Source organism: Hemiscyllium ocellatum, chromosome 10 (genome assembly GCF_020745735.1).
Source record: "Hemiscyllium ocellatum isolate sHemOce1 chromosome 10, sHemOce1.pat.X.cur, whole genome shotgun sequence".
NCBI classification, from domain to species: domain Eukaryota; kingdom Metazoa; phylum Chordata; class Chondrichthyes; order Orectolobiformes; family Hemiscylliidae; genus Hemiscyllium; species Hemiscyllium ocellatum.
Genome location: NC_083410.1, coordinates 53698306 through 53714720, shown reverse-complemented (window position 1 = coordinate 53714720; position 16415 = coordinate 53698306). Strand labels below are relative to the sequence as shown.

The window sequence follows — 16415 nt, the reverse complement described above, 5'->3', positions numbered from 1 at the left end:
GTCTACATAATCTCATGATCCTTTTTGTTTGTGTTTTGAAAATTCTGAACATGTCTTCATGTTGAGATGCCATTTTGATCTTCAAATGTCCTCAGTAGCACCCATCCTTCCTCATACAGTTACTCACACTCCAAGGCTGCTCTGATTGACCTGCCATCCTCAGGAGCCTTCCTGCTCCCCTTGTTTCAACCGGGAGCCCAGGTGTAACTAATTAAGAGACAGCCTCTGGTATAATTGCTGAGCCAGTCCCACTGCTGGCAATTGCCAGACAGCTGGGTTTGATTCCCACCTCAGGCAACTGTGTGTAGCTTGCACATTTTTCCTGTGTCTGTGTGAGTTTGCTCCAGTTTCCTCCCATAATCCAAAGTTATGCAGATCAGGTGAATTGGCCATGCTAAATTGCCCATAGTGTTAGGTGCATTGGTCAGGGATACATATAGGGTAGGGAATGGGTCTGGGTGAGTCACTCTTTGGAGGGTTGGCGTGGACTTGTTGGGCCAAAGGGCCTGTTTCCATACTGTAGGCAGTCTGATCTATTTTTTAATAAGTTGATGGATGGGCATTGATCACTTTTAAGTGGCTGCATTACATTTAATCAGAAGAATAGTTTTTATTCAATAAGAGTACTCCCAATACGTTTTGTGTATAATTTCTTTTATATATGCATAACAAAACGTGTGATGTTGTTCTAACCATTTTGTTTCATTTTTCATGTCTTTCAGGAAGAGAAGAATATGTTGCAACATTTAAAGGATCAGAATATTTCTGCTATGACTTGTCACAGAACCCAATCCAGAGTAGCAGCGATGAAATAACATTATCATTCAGAACTCTTCAAAGGAATGGTCTCATGCTTCATACAGGGAAATCTGCAGATTATGTAAATCTGGCTTTGAAAGATGGTGCTGTCTCACTGGTCATTAATTTGGGGTCAGGAGCCTTTGAAGCTTTGGTGGAACCTGTGAATGGAAAATTTAATGACAATGCCTGGCATGATGTGAAAGTAACCCGGAACCTCCGTCAGGTAACAGTACAAAGGATGATGTAGAAAATGTGGAGCCTATTCTTAATCATGTATGGAAAAAGAAAACAATTTTACTGCACACATTTACAAATTCCAAGCTAAATATAACTGAGTGATTTCCTTTTGAATTGAAAATAAATTGACTATGACAAATTATTTATTTAATTCGACTCAAATAAATTTCCAGATAACTATTTTACTTCATAATACCTGAGCAAATGCAGATCTAGAGATATACTTAAATGTTGGAGCATCATTGCATTTTGTCAAAAGAATTTGCATCATAGCAAGGTGACCAGTGAAGGAATCTATTAAATTTGCAAATATCAATGATTAAAGATTTTGGATGTCTGCCTGTAAAACAGAGGAAAATACAGAAAATGTCTTAACGTTTGTCAATATTACCAAATGCCTGTCTTTCCATCAGTGAAATTCAACCAATAGACAGAGGCTTTATTACCTAGCTTATGAACATTGATAAAGTTATCCTGTAACAGATCTCAATGAACATGTTGTGAAATTTGAGCAAATTATCAGCTTTGTGTTGTAGCAAACACAGAGGAGTGATTGAATAAAGAGAATAAGCAAAACATTGCATAACTTACTTAGCCACTGTGGAGCCATAGGATGTTCACCATTCTAAATTTTAAGCCGCTCAATTGTGTAGGCTACAAGGACATGAGCTATAAGTTGACAAGATCCTTCTATGTGTTATCATGCTGACAACTAATGACATAATCAAAACTGCTGGCTTCACTAAATGGCTCACCAGCTGAAGACAACTTTTAGAGGTTCCAGAGCCTAAAGAGATCCAATTGGATAAGTTTTGATCTGTGCATGGGAGACTAGTAAAGGTTGTAGTCCTCTTCACTTCTCAGTACAAGAATTAGTACTCCACTGAACGTAATTTTTGTGAAATCGTTCTCACCAAATCTTTCTCTTGCGCAAATTAATTGTCATAGAGTCATACAGCATAGAAACAGACCTTCGGTCCAACCCGTCCATGCCGACGAGTTATTCCAACCCAATGTAGTCCCACCTGCCAGCACCCAGTTCGTATCCCTCCAAACCCTTCCTATTCATATACCCATCCAGATCCTTTTAAATGTTGCAATCATACTAGCCTCCACGATTTTGTCTGGCAGCTCATTCCATACACGTACCACCCTCTGCGTGAAAAGGTTGCCCCTAACTTTCCCCACTCACTCTAAACCTATGCACTCTAGTTCTGGACTCCCCCACCCCAGCAAAAAGACTGTCTATTTATCCTACCCATGCCCCTCATGATTTTATAGACCTCTATAAGGTCACCCCTCAGCCTCCAACGCTCTAGGGAAAACAGCCCCAGCCTGTTCAACCTCTCCCTATAGCTCAAATCATCCAACTCTAGCAATATCCTTGTAAGTCTTTTCTGAACCCTTTCAAGTTTCACAACATCCTTCTGATAGGAAGAAGTCAGAATTGCACACAATATTCCAAAAGTGGCCTAACCAATGTCCTGTACAGTCGCAACATGACCTCCCAACTCCTGTAATTAGTGCTCTGACCAATAAAGGAAAGCATACCAAACGCCGCCTTCACTAACCTATCTACCTGTGACACATGCTTTACATCATTGCCATAACAGACCAGCTGACCTTTTTCTGCCTTTCAACTTGCAATGTTATATGGACACTAACAATATATGCAATCAAATTTGAAAGAAAGGCATTGAATATTTGGTTTTGGTTCAACCTCTCAGTCCATTGAACTTGTGATTTGGTCTCTATTAGATAGTTTTTGAAAGTCTATCAATATAGATCCAGGAAGATCTTGTTGCCTATGTTGGCAGCTGCAATCACACTGGGGAGAAAAAAATGATGTTTTCTATGAATAGACTCTGGTCCGGATATGACTAAGACAAGCAAGGAGGAGAAAGTTGGGGCTGCAGATGCTGGAGATCAGAGTTGAGAGTGCGATGCTGGAAAAGCAACAGGTCAGGCAGCATCTGAGGAGCAGGAGAATCGACATTTTGGGCATCGATGATGAAGCCCTTGTGGTCATATTGGAGTTAATGAAGGGTCAAATAATTTTTACCAAAATATTTGCCTTCCTTGTCTTGGTCGAAAGTGTGGTGCTGGAAAAGCACAGCAAGTCCAGCAGCATCCAAGGAGCAGGAGAATCGATAAAGTCAGTTTAGGGTATCTGAAAACTCAAATGCATTAGGGAGGTGCAGGGTGAGGGAAAGGGGGTTGAAGAGGAAAGGCACATTTCTTTAGTTAAATAGCCTTCACTGTCATTTTTGCAGCAACTTTTAAGTTGAAGATAAAGAGTGAAAAATTAGGTCAATAAAGCTAAAATTGTCCATATTTCTCCATGGCTTTGGCAGTCCAAGGTGCTGTTGGAACAGTCTCAGTGGTGTTGATGACTCCTTGGATAGATTCTTGTGAAAACTGAGAGGATTCAGGTATCCTAGTCCGCTACCTGTTCTCTCTTGTGGATCTCTTCTACTGAAGAAATGAAAGCAGATTGTCTGTGATGTGTGTTCCTATATTGGACTAATATGCCTACTATCACTGAATGCCTGTAGATTTGCAGATATTGTGGTGAGCTGTATGCCAGTAATGACCAAGATTACAAGGTGTGACTGAGAAGTTGTCATGTATGGACATTAGGAGTAAGTCCTGAGTATCAAGGTGTGCTGTTGATTAACTAACAAGGATGCTGGTACACTGAGCATTTTGACCAATTTTGCGTGTGATTGGTCTGAAATGGGATGTGTGGATCAATTCACAAGCCTTGACTACCCAAGTGAACTCACATTTCTGCCCTGCTGCCTGTCCTGAGGAGAGCATGTCAGGTATTAACCACCTTTACCATTTGCAGCTGTACGCTTCCGAGGGTATGCCTTCAAGAAATTTTGTTCACTCCCTCTAGTGGACAGGTGTTGTAACTCCCATGCTGCAAATAGTTCACCAGTGCCTCGAATAGAAGTCCTTGTGCTGTTTTACTGTGACTTCTTCATTGACCCGGCATGCTCCAACCAGATGATCTTGCACCATGCAATGCAAAAGTGCAGTTAATAAAGATTGTGCAATTAAAAAGGGAAACCTGTTTGGAACAAATTGCTCACATTGCAACTCGCTCCCTCTAAAATGTGCAGAAGTGATCAACAGCATCACGGAGGAAAGTACAGCATGGAATCTGATGAGGCCATAATATAATGATGAAAATGAAAAGGGTGCATGGATTTTACATGTTGTTTACCTTATCTGAAAGGCACACAGGCAGTTTGTGCATCATGACCTCCATGTCCAAAAGCTAGGCACAGCAGCTTCAAATCTCAAATGTGTTTAGCATCGGCATCAGTATTTTAACAGCTTTTCTTGAAGATGTTTATAATTGCTAACATTTTTATCCTTATCAGAATAAGTCCTGAAGACTCTAAACAGAAGTTACTATCAGTTACCAGGGATTAGGTAATAAATCATAGCTGCATGAAAGTTTAAAATCCATTTCTTAAATGCATGCATGATAATATATTTTTTATTTATTAATTCAATGAACGTTATAATTACACGCTCTGGATCTGCCTTTTATCAGGTAATAGGAATTGAATTAATCATTCAAATTTCTTAATTTATAGAAAACCTAGTTATATGCATAATAGCACAGATTCAAACAAAATAATTCTGTTCATTATTTAGGCAGGACTGACTTTGTTGCACTAAAATGATCTTTAACCTTTATTGGTATGTTCAAAGCAAGTTGGGGAATTGGAAAGAAATATCAAAGGGTTCTGTGTGCAATTGTTAACAAGATTACTTAATTTTTTTCTAAAATGGGTTGATTATAAAAAGCAAAAATTGCTTTGAAAATTTGTCAATTGCCATTTAAATTTTTCTTCTAAAAAAACAATGAAGGTGATATTTAAACTGTCATGGGTTCAAAGTAAGTATAGAGTCCCTGTTCATGACTAAGGTTTAGCAATATTAACATTTTAATACTGCTATTAATATTATTGATGGCATACTTGTTAGTCTGCTTTTTTCTTGTAAAATTATTTTGCCTTTCTTATATGTTACTAACATGCTTAATAACTAACATGTCATTCATGGAATGTGTCATTCTACTAACCGTTACCTTAATCAAATAATGTACTAACATGGTAGTGACCATCATATTTTTGAGTAACAATCGTTATTCTGTTCACAGTTTTAATTTCCTTTCTCCCCCCCTTCTCCGCAAAGCACTCAGGCATCGGACACGCTATGGTAAACAAACTACATTGTTCGGTAGATATCATTCTAATTGTTTCTTAGTTTGGGTTTGCCGTGTGTTTTCTTTCTTTACTGTAGACATCATTAACAAAAGAGGAACTGGGGTTGGTACTCTTCTGCTTACTTTGAAATCCTTCTTTCATCTGTTGTTCACCTTCTTTATCTGTTTCTATCAAATTCTATTTAAACTACTTCAGGGGCATCATAAAAGTTACAAGCGGTTGCATCAAGCTGTGGTTTTCGGGGGATCAAGCTAAATGGTGGCTGGCCCTGGGTTCACTGGCTCAGCCAGTTCCTGATCATACACAATGCATGGCATGAAGACGTGGATTGGGAATGTCTGAAATGCTACATCCATTCATCTGTTCTTCGTTGCAAGCAATTTTGGTGTCTTTCCTTTTCAGTTTGCTCTTGCATGCGCACATCAGTTTGTAAGACCTGAGTGTGCTTCTTACTTCAATTATTTTCCAGCAGTTTTTGTTTTATGCACGCTTCTGTTCTTAACAAAACAAACAGGAAATCTTTTTTAAAAAGCAGTTGCACGATTAAATAAAGCTAGAGCTCTGTTGGTAGTGCTTACAGTGATGGTAACACACTAGTTATTCCTATTAGCTTGTGCTTTGTCTGATGGGATTTATATTTCGATCAGCTGCACGTTTTAATCGTTAAATGCATATATTGGATAATCTTACTAATATTTACTTTAACTCAACTAACATACAAAACATTCTACTAACACCGTTTTTGTGTCTGCTAAAAAATTTTGTTGCATTAGGGAAAATATTAGCATCAATTTTCTATTTGGCTAACATTTTTCCAAAGTAGTCTAGATTTTTTGGGGGTGGGGTTATTGGACCAACAGCTGAGAGCACTGAGACTAAACAGACATGAAAATGGGTTGCTGTCTGCAGGTCTTACACAAGAACCTGGACGAGAGACCGTTGTCATCATATGAATATTGCATATTTTCCTTGTGTTTCGTTATATAGGTAACAATCTCAGTAGATGGAATACTGACAACAACGGGCTACACACAGGAGGATTACACCATGCTAGGCTCTGATGACTTTTTCTATGTCGGGGGCAGTCCTAGCACAGCTGACCTTCCAGGTTCACCAGTCAGCAATAATTTTATGGGTTGCCTAAAGGAGGTAGGTTCACTTTTGAATAGCATAATGTAGGTATGAGGACAATATACCTTTAACTCATTGTTTTAAAAGGTTTGTATTCTCCTCCCACACTTGGGTTAGTCATCAGCGTGCATCCTCCTCCAGTTGGGAGGGAGAGATGGGGGAAAGAAAAGCCATGGAATACTTGAGATTCTGAAACATCATCACTGACAAGGAGCACATTTCAAATACGCTGACTTGAATAATATAAATTTTCCCCCACCTTTCTCCACATAGCAGTCTGACAGAGAACAAACGCAACTCAATTAAGGTAGGCAGACTGAAGCGATGGGCAACTTCTGGATTTTAATTCATGGCATCTAGTTTGAAGGCAAGTTTTCTACTAACTGTGTTCTGAATTGTTTCTTGATTTTTCCTTAATTATGTTCTTATTACTATTCATTTTAAAAAAAAATGAACCCTTTGGTAAAGGCATGAAAAGGTAACGTCAAGCCATAAGCACAGGTTTAAGATTTAAAGTCAATTGCAATTAAATTGGAGTCATTGGCTATTGATACAACATGCCTAGATTCCTGGTCTGTTCCGTAACAGAGATTCCTTGAAAATAGTTGAATAATTCTTGTTAATTCCAATGTGTTAATCACCAATCTGATAGCAATTTAAACTGAGTTTCAATTAACTGAAATGCAACTGAAATGCAACTTTAAACATACTAATTTTTGTGTTTAAAATATTGCAACATTGAGAAATGTATCTTTGTCTGAAGAAGGATTGCTGCAATTAAATGTCGTAATTTATATTGTGAAATCTAGAAATGGGTCAGGGTGGTCTAGCAAAACAAGAAGATTGTTAAAATGATCAATTATTGCCCCAGCAACATTGATGTATGAACAGTATTCTGCATTTAGAAACTAAAGTTGGATTGTCTGCATAACAGTGCAAGTCACCATCTTTTTATTCCTTTACATAAGTCACTGAAATTACTCAACATGTAGCCTATTAATATAATATTTATGCAAATACATTAGCTAGCAAAAGCAATCATTTGAGTTATTACACTTTTGGCTATATCTCTGCATCAATAATTGATCGTGGAAAATGTGGTCCAGATTTTGCAGTCAGTGGTGAAAAGATTGTGCTCACTGCTGTTCTCAATAAATGTTTTCCATAAAGACCTCACAGTCTCTGTGGTGAGGTTCTTCCCTTTCCTGATGGCAGCTAAACTCTGATGTTAAATTCAGGAGATTTACTAGACTTCACAGCAATGATTGTCGCAAGTAGATAAGTAGAGTTCAGATTCTGATTCAGCAAACAAGAAGTTCAGGCACTTAATACTTTTCAATTTGAGTTTACATTTTCAAATGGTGAAATAAATTATTATGACTGAATTAGCATGGAACTTAAAATCCAAATAACAATCTTAAAAAGTATATGTTATTGTTAAAACTATATGGACTTTTTCTGTGTTAAATGGATAAATGTGAAAGGGCACAAATGTAAAATTAGCTTCTAAGGTCTGTGGGGTGTTAAATATTGAAGTAATGTAGAGCACTATTAAAATTGAGTCACACCTTAGCCAACCAGTGCACAGTCTTTGAAGGCTGATACAATGTACCTAATAGGATGAGAGTTGAAAATCTCCAAAATACAGTTCATTTAATATTGATTTAAGCGTTTGTCATTGATTTAAGGTGACAGCAACAGGAGAACCTCTGGAGAAGCATAGAAATACAAAATTCACCTTCTGCATTTCCATGTTATTTTGCCTGTGTCGGGACTCCAGAAGTTGCTGTACTGACACTCATGCTTTTTTTAACACTGCAAAGTGCAGGCCTAGAATCTTCCAAATCAAATATGATTGGAGAATTTCAGGAAGCTGGTTATGTCTTGACAATTTTCAGCCTTGCTTTCTTGTTGATTTGTAACAAAAGTTTAGGAAACTTGGTTGGCGTAGATGAGTTCGACAGAAGGGTCTGTGTTATGCTGTATGACTGCAACTCTGTACTTCTTTCCACTACTGAGAGCTGAGTATTAGTCAGAATGGACTGGTAGAATTAGAAATGTAAGTGCTGGACAGGCCGAATAGCATCTGCAGATAAAGATATAAAACTTTATCACTTCAGTTATCTTCAGAACCTGAATAAGTTAAAGTTAGACATTCTATAATCAAATGCAGTGCCATGGAAAATACACGGCAGTAGAATAATTCATAAGTAGATAGGTGCTGTGGAGGACAGAACAAAAGCAAAGACTTGTGATAGGGTGGAAGGCATGATGGTGGAATTTTACTAAATGAAGATACATTAAAGGAACAACAGATGTAACAAGAGGAAAGTGCAGCAATAAGCACCTGGGGAGCATGTTTAGATGGCTAGGCAGGGAAAACAATGAGGTGAGACCGTAAGTATGACACCTGGTGCAATTGAATGAAAAGATGCCAAGGAACTTGCTGTGTAAAAAAAAACATTTCTCTTGTTTCTCCATTGGTTCTTTTCTCTAATCTGTGATCTCTGGCTTTTGATCCTCCTCTTTATAACTCAGTAAGGTTTCTTTAAAACACTTCAAACCTCCACCTCTACCTCCAGAAGGTCAAGAACACGTCTGCCCACAAGTTACTCTTGAAGTCACACACCATCTTGATTTGAAAAATTTTGGTGTTCCGTCATCATGTCTCCATCAAAACCCTGCACCACCTTAACGGACAACGCTGTAAGAGTATCTTCAGTATGAGGGCGGTATTTGTTTGTTAATGCCGCTCACTCAGCACTGACCCAAGTGCACTAGGAATGGTAAACAAATGCTGATCTTGCCAGTAGCAATCAAATCCTGTTAAAAAAGTAAGGAAATTAAAATAATTAATATCAGCAAAAGAAATGTATTGGAGAAAGTTAAGTATTAAAATCTGAAAAGTCCGCAGACCGTAATAGCCTGTACCCGAGATTTCTTAAAGAAATAGCTGCAGATATAGTGAATGTACTGGCTATAATTTTCCAAAATGTAGTACTGGAGCAAGATGGACTGGAGTTGCATGTTGGAATTGTGCAGAATTCCTCATGCTGCTGACTCTGTGGGAATTGCCATTGAAATTGAATGTTCTAATGAACAATTCCAGTCCATACAGAACCCTCTGAAAATATCCATTAAAATTGGACAATTTGGACGGCTGTGAATCTCTTGAGCTGAGAGAAAAGTTAGAGGACTAAACATCTACACTATTCAACTGAATGCAGTGCAGTGTATTTTTCTTGTAGTTAAATCTGATAAATGGAAATCGCTAAAACAAAATATGTGGAGCTTCCTAAATCTGTAGAAAAATCTAAACAGAAAATTAAAAAAAGAACTGTTGCATTTGTCTCAGAAATAGAGAAGTATTAGAAAGTGTACTTTGCAATATTGAGAACATTGCTCCTCAAGTTAGCACTGGTGTTCACAGTGCCAGGGACCCAGGTTCAAGTGACAGTCTTGAGTTTGCACATTGGGTTCCCTCTGGGTGTTTTGGTTTCCTCCCACAGTCCAAAGATGTGCAAGTTAGGTGGGTTTGGCTATGCTAAATTGCCCACTGTGTCCAGGGATGTGTAGACTAGGTGGATTAGCCATGGGAATATGGTAGGGAGTAGGTCAGGGTCCTTCTGAGGGTCAGTGCAGACTCAGTGGGCCTAATGGTCTGCCTCCACACTTTAAAGCTCCATAATTCCATGGAATTAAGAAGCCATTGTGGTTCCAGTTTGAATGTAGCCTTTCTGGTGCCAAAATCAAGGATTTCACAGAGTGGTTGCAGTACATGCTTCTGGGGGGGCTAGGGGATTACCCAGATGTTGTGTTCCATATTGGCAACAATAGGTAGGAAGGGGAATGTGGTCCCGTAGTCAAAACTGAGAGAGTTTGGTTAAATGTTAGCAAGCAGGACCTCAGATGTGATATACTCTGAATTACTCCTCGTGACACATGTATGTGAGTACAGATATCAGATGATGAAGCAGATGAATGCATGGCTGGAACGATGATGCAAGAGAGTGGGCTTTAGGTTCCAGGGGAGAAAGTGAGGACTGCAGATACTGGTGATCAGAGCCAAGAGTGTGGTGCTGGAAAAGCACAGTAGGTCAGGCAGTGTCCAAGGCACAGGAGAATCGACGGTACGGGCAAAAGCCCTTAATCAGGAATGAGGCTTGTGAGCCAAGCGGGTGGAGAGATAAATGGGAGGGGTGTGGGGCTGGGGAAAAGGTAGCTGAGAATGCAATAGGTCGATAGAAGTGGAGGTAATGGTGATAGTTCTGAGAGGAGGGTGGACTGGATAGGTGAGAAGGAAGATGGACAGGTAGGACAGGTCATGAGGGCAGTGCCAAGTTGGGAGGTTGGATCTAGTATAAGGTGGGGGGGTAAGGAAAATGAGAAAACTGATGAAATCCACATTGATGCTGTGTGGTTGGAGGGAACCAATGTGGAAGATGAGGTGTTCTTCCTTCAGGCGTCGAGTGGATGGAATGTGGCAATGGAGGAGGCCCAGGACCTGCATGTCCTTGGTGGAGTGGGAGGGGGAGTTGAAGTGTTCAGCCACGGGGCAGTGGGGTTGGTTGGTGCAGGTGTCCCAGAGATGTTCTTTGAAAGACTCTGCAAGTAGGTATTCTGTCTCCCCAGTGTAGTGGAGATCACATTAGGGGCAACAAATACAGTAAATGACATTTATGGAAGTGCAGGCAAATCTCTGATGGATGTGGAAGGCTTCTTTAGGGCCATGGACGGAGACGAGGGGGGAGGTATGGGAGCAGGTTTTGCAATTCCTGTGGTAGCAGGGTAAGATGCGGGGAGGGGAGGGTGGGTTAGTGGGGTGCATGGACCTGACAGGAGAGTTGCAGAGGGAGTGGACTTTATGGAAAGCGGATAGAGGGGGGAGGGAATAATATCACAGGTAGTGGGGTCTGTTTGTAAGTGGTGGAAATGTTGGCAGATGATGTGGTTTATGCGGAGGTTGGTGGGGTGGAAGGTGAGGACCGGGGGGGTGGAGGGGGGCTCCTGTCCTTGTTGTGGTTGGAGGAGTGGGGTTTGAGGGCGGAGGTGCGGGATGTAGATGAGATGCACTGGAAGGCATCATTGACCATGTGGGAGGGGAAATTGTGGTCTTTAAAGAAGGAGGCCATCTGGTGTGTTCTCTGGTGGAACTGGTCCTCCTGGGAGCAGATGTGATGGAGGCGGAGGAATTGGGAATAAGGGATAGCATTTTTACAGGAGGCAGGATGGGAGGAGGTGTAGTCAAGGTAGCTGTGGGAGTCAGTAAGTCTGTAAAAGATGTCCGTTTAGGTTGGTCACTGTTGATGGAGACAGAGAGGTCCAGGAAGGGGAGGGAGGTGTCTGAGATGGTTCAGGTGAACTTAAGGTCAGGGTGGAATGTGTTGGTGAAGTTGAACTGTTCAATATCCTCATGGGAGTACAAGGTGGTACCAATGCAGTCACTGTTGTAGCGGAAGAAAAGGTGGGGCACAGTGCCGGTGTAACTATGGAAGATAGACTGTTCCATGTAATTGACAAAGAGACAGGCATAGCTAGGGCTCATGCAGATACCCATGGCTACCCCTTTCATCTGGATGAAATGGGAGGATTCAAAGGAGAAATATTGAGGGTGAGGACCAGTTCAGCCAAATGAATGAGAGTGTCAGTGGAGGGGTACTGGTGGGGACACTGGGAAAGGAAGGAACAGAGGATTAGGATGCTCTCGTCATGGCGGATAGAGGTGGTAGATGAGGCATTGGGGCCAGGGAAATGAAAGTCTTGCAGGAGGTGGAGGCATGGGTGGTGTCCCGAACATATTGGGCGGCACGGTGGCACAGTGGTTAGCACTGCTGTCTCACAGCGCCTGAGACCCGGGTTCAATTCCCGACTCAGGCGACTGACTGTGTGGAGTTTGCACGCTCTCCCCGTGTCTGCGTGGGTTTCCTCCGGGTGCTCCGGTTTCCTCCCACAGTCCAAAGATGTGCGGGTCAGGTGAATTGGCCATGCTAAATTGCCCGTAGTGTTAGGTTAGGGGTAAATGTATGGGTGGGTTGCGCTTCGGCGGGTCGGTGTGGACTTGTTGGGCCGAAGGGCCTGTTTCCACACTGTAAGTAATCTAATCTAAAAAAAATATGTGGGGAGTTCCTGGACAATGGGGATAGGGCAGTGTCAAGGTACGTGGAGATGAGTTTGGTAAAGCAGGAGCAGACTGAGGCGATGGGTCAGCCATGGTAGTCAGTCTTGTGGATCTTGGGTAGGAGGTAGAACCAGGTGGTGCGGGGTTCGTGAACTACAAGGTTGGAAGCTGTTGGTGGGAGATTCTCTGAGGTGATGAGGTTGTGTATGGTCTGGGAGATGATGGTTTGGTGATGGGAGGTGAGGTCATGTTCAAGACGGCAGTAGAAGGAGGTGTCTTCTAGATAGTGTCTGGCTTCAGCGGTGTAGAGGTCAGTGTGCCGAACAACCACATGTCTGCTGGTTTGATGGTAAGGTTGGGGTTGAAGCAGAGAGAGTGGAGGGCTGCACGTTGCGAGGGTGAGAGGTTGGAGAGGGTGAGGGGTGTGAACAGGTTGAGACAGTCAATGTCCAGAACTTGGGACTGGCTCACACTGCACTTGTTTTACACATAATCATCCTGACGGACAATTAAATTAGAGTTCCAATTTCCTGCCAATGGGTGAGCAATTTTCTTGGATGGACTTCTTTTTTCATGTGAGCACATTGGAGAGAGTACAGATTGGTGGGCTACAGGAATCGTGCCAAGGATGAGAAATTTTAGTTATGAGGATAGATTGAAAAAGTTGGGACTGTTCTCCTTGGAGAAAAGAAGGCTAAGAAGAGATTTGGTAGAGATGTTCAAAGTCATAAGGTTACAGGATAGCTTAGATATGAAAAAAAATTCTTGACACTGGTAAATGAGTCAAGAATTGATGGGCACAGATTTTAAAATGATTTGCAGAAAAAAGAAGTGTGAGCTGAGAGAAGGTTTTTCTCACAATTTGTACACAGGATGTAGAATGCGGGGCTTTGAAGTGTGGTGGAGGCAGGTTCAACTGAAGCATTAATGAAGGCATTGGATGATTATTTTGAATAGAAATAATGTGCAAGCATGTGAAGAAAAAGCAGGAAATTGTGGTCAGTAATACTGTCCATTGAAGAGTCATGCATGCGCAATGGGCTGAATGGCCTCCTCAGCTCTATGATATGTCTGTGATTTTGGGAGAAATTTCAGATGGGAAACACACTGCTGAAGTATTCCTTGACTGGGAGGGAACATCCCTGTGTGGTGATTGTTGCGCGGTATCCATTCATGCATTGTTGTAGGGAACACTTCAGCAATCAGGGACATTCAGTCTTGGATCTTCGGGGGACCATCCTCCAAGGTGGACTTCGGGATACGCAACAAGGCAGACTGGCCAAGCAGAGGCTGATAGCCAAGTTCGGTACCCGGATGGCCTCAACCAGGACCTTGGGTTCACGTCACACTGCAGGTGACCCCACTACACTGTACATTTTCACATATACACAGACTCTAACATACTCACACACTCATGCACACCCTCTGTCATACACATGCTGTCTCTCATACATGCATACATTCTGGCCCCACACTCAAACCCATGCACGCACCCTCTCGTAGAGTTATACTCCATCACAGATTCCTGATGAAGGGCTTATGGCCGAAACGTTTGAATCCCTGGATGCTGCCTGACCTGCTGCGCTTTTCCAGCAACACATTTTCAGCTTATACTCCATCACAGTTACACACACACTTTACCAAGCTTGCACAAACACAAACACACACTCTCTCCTGTGTAAGCACACTCATATGCACACAGTCACATGCACACACACTCTCTCTCTCTTTCTCTATCTCTCATGCAAAAGTCTAAGTCAATGGGATGAATTTGCATTTTCAGAGTTATATTTGCAGATGCATTCTATTTTGCTGAAAAAATGTACAAACAATAGGCAGTCAATGCAGGCATTTAATTCATGTAATACTTTGTAAATTTCACTTTGAAAATGGAACCAGTCTTATTCAAGATTGGGATACAGACATACCTTTAATGCATTGTCTGAGCTGAGATGTTACCTTATTTTATAAGTTATCTGGAGAATGTAGCTTAAAAAAAGTTCTGGGATTTACATATTAATGGACTGTTACCTGCAACCCATTCTAATAGGTTTGTTCAATATATAATTTCCGTTGCATGACACTGTAATCTTTTACTATAAATTCTGTGCCTTATGGTCCTGCTCCACAACTACCTGATGAAGGAGCAGCACTCCGAAAGCTAGTGCTTCCAAATAAACCTGTTGGACTATAACCTGGTATTGTGAATTTTAACATTGTCCACCCCAGTCCAACACTGGCTCCTCCAAACCATTGCTGAGTGGCTATTTTTAGGGACAGTCATGTTTCTATTTTAGAATGTTTTTTGCTGTTTAAAAGTTAGTGCACAAAATATCTATGTTGTTTGGCAAAAGTACAGTTATAGCAATGTATAATCATGCAAATATTCTTGTTGAGATACCTGAATGGATTGTCTATGTGAATTTGGTGGTGAAGGTTTCAGTATCGAGCTGGATGAAGAAGCAGCGAGAATTGGTCCAAGAGACATCCATACATGAATAACTATATCTGTAATCTAAAGGGATAAAATTCAATTTGGTTTATTAGAGGATACTAACATAGAAAGTAATTTGGTTACATTAAATCAAAATCTAGTATGCGTACAACTGATTGAACAACAAAGTAAATGGATCCTAACAAAAATGGAGATTGATTTCTAACTAAAATGTTGATACAAGTGAGACACATTGGCTGCAACTTACATGCCATGTAAAAATTTCCACATGCTTCATGTGTTGTGGATAACTATAAGGGAATTAAGTGGCTCCAGTTGCCGAGACTCAAGCTTAGGTATTTTGCCAGTAAGGAGTGGCAGGAAGTATAAACGTAATTATGGAAGAAGCAAAATTGCTAGGTGCATATTGCTCGAGATAATTATCTTTCAGTCACAATGAGGGCAGGACCTTCTCGGTATCTGAATGGACATGACAAGATTTGTGACAGATCAGCGTGAGAAGTTCCATGTGGCCTGTCTTGATGTTGAAAGCAATTCATACTATCTGTTATGCATTAAACAACTGACGTAGTGAATTTCTTGAGAGATAGTGGCAAGTTGCCTAGTAAAGGGAATTATTGCTTGTTAAACATATTGATAGTCCAACTTGACTGAAATGTATCAAAGGTGTCAAACAAGCTAGATGTTGAAATTCTCCCCTTGGAAACCAGAGAAGGTACCTGTTGATTTCAATTTGCTGCTTGCTCCAGAGCACCTCCATCCTGGACCAACATCTCAGGGTACACTCTCTGGGCAATAACCAAACTCATCCCACATCCACAGACATTGGCATCTGATATGTCCCAGCTTCTAAGAAACTTCCTGATCCACTTACAGTGCGCTTCTGTACTTTGATGCGCATCGGCAACTATCATTGCAATGCTGCTGAAATGGCACCATGCTCTAAGGAACATCCATACAGCTCATAGACTGGACCAGGCTGTATCTCTGGGCTCTTTTCCATAATGCTCATTCACTCTGATGTTACCTGGATGCACCCTTGCCAGAATGCACTTTGTCTCCTGAACCAAACATACCAGGCTCACTTCTGTTCACCTTGTCATTTAACACAGACACAAAAAGAGCAAGCTTTAGCTCATGGTTGTCAACAATCCTCAGTCAAGCAAAGTGGAGTAGCTTTAACTTAGTGGATGCTAACATAGTAATTCAAGAGGAGCCTCTGAATCCAGTCCAGGGACTTGGGTATGGTCAGTAACCAGTCATGGCAGTCAAAGACAGGATCCTCTCCTCATGAAGGGTGAGGAGCCAAATCTTGGGTAGCCAGCCAGTGCCTTGATTCTTTCTGCCCTGTTGTGGGTTGTTTTCCTCCTCGAATGAGGGAGCAGCAGGTATTAAGGGTGATGAAAGCAGCTGGCACAGCTGCTGT

General features: G+C 41.3%; 1 protein-coding gene across 2 annotated transcripts in view; it reads left to right on the top strand.

Moving 5' to 3' along the window:
* Window positions 1-16415, top strand: part of LOC132819764 (neurexin-1-like) — a 957576-nt gene that overhangs the window by 626068 nt on the left and 315093 nt on the right. For both annotated transcript variants that reach the window (XM_060831497.1, XM_060831498.1), the window contains exons 4-5: window positions 723-1024; window positions 6273-6434. In XM_060831497.1, the coding sequence (XP_060687480.1) occupies window positions 723-1024; window positions 6273-6434 (464 nt within the window). The remainder of the gene's footprint in view (window positions 1-722; window positions 1025-6272; window positions 6435-16415) is intronic.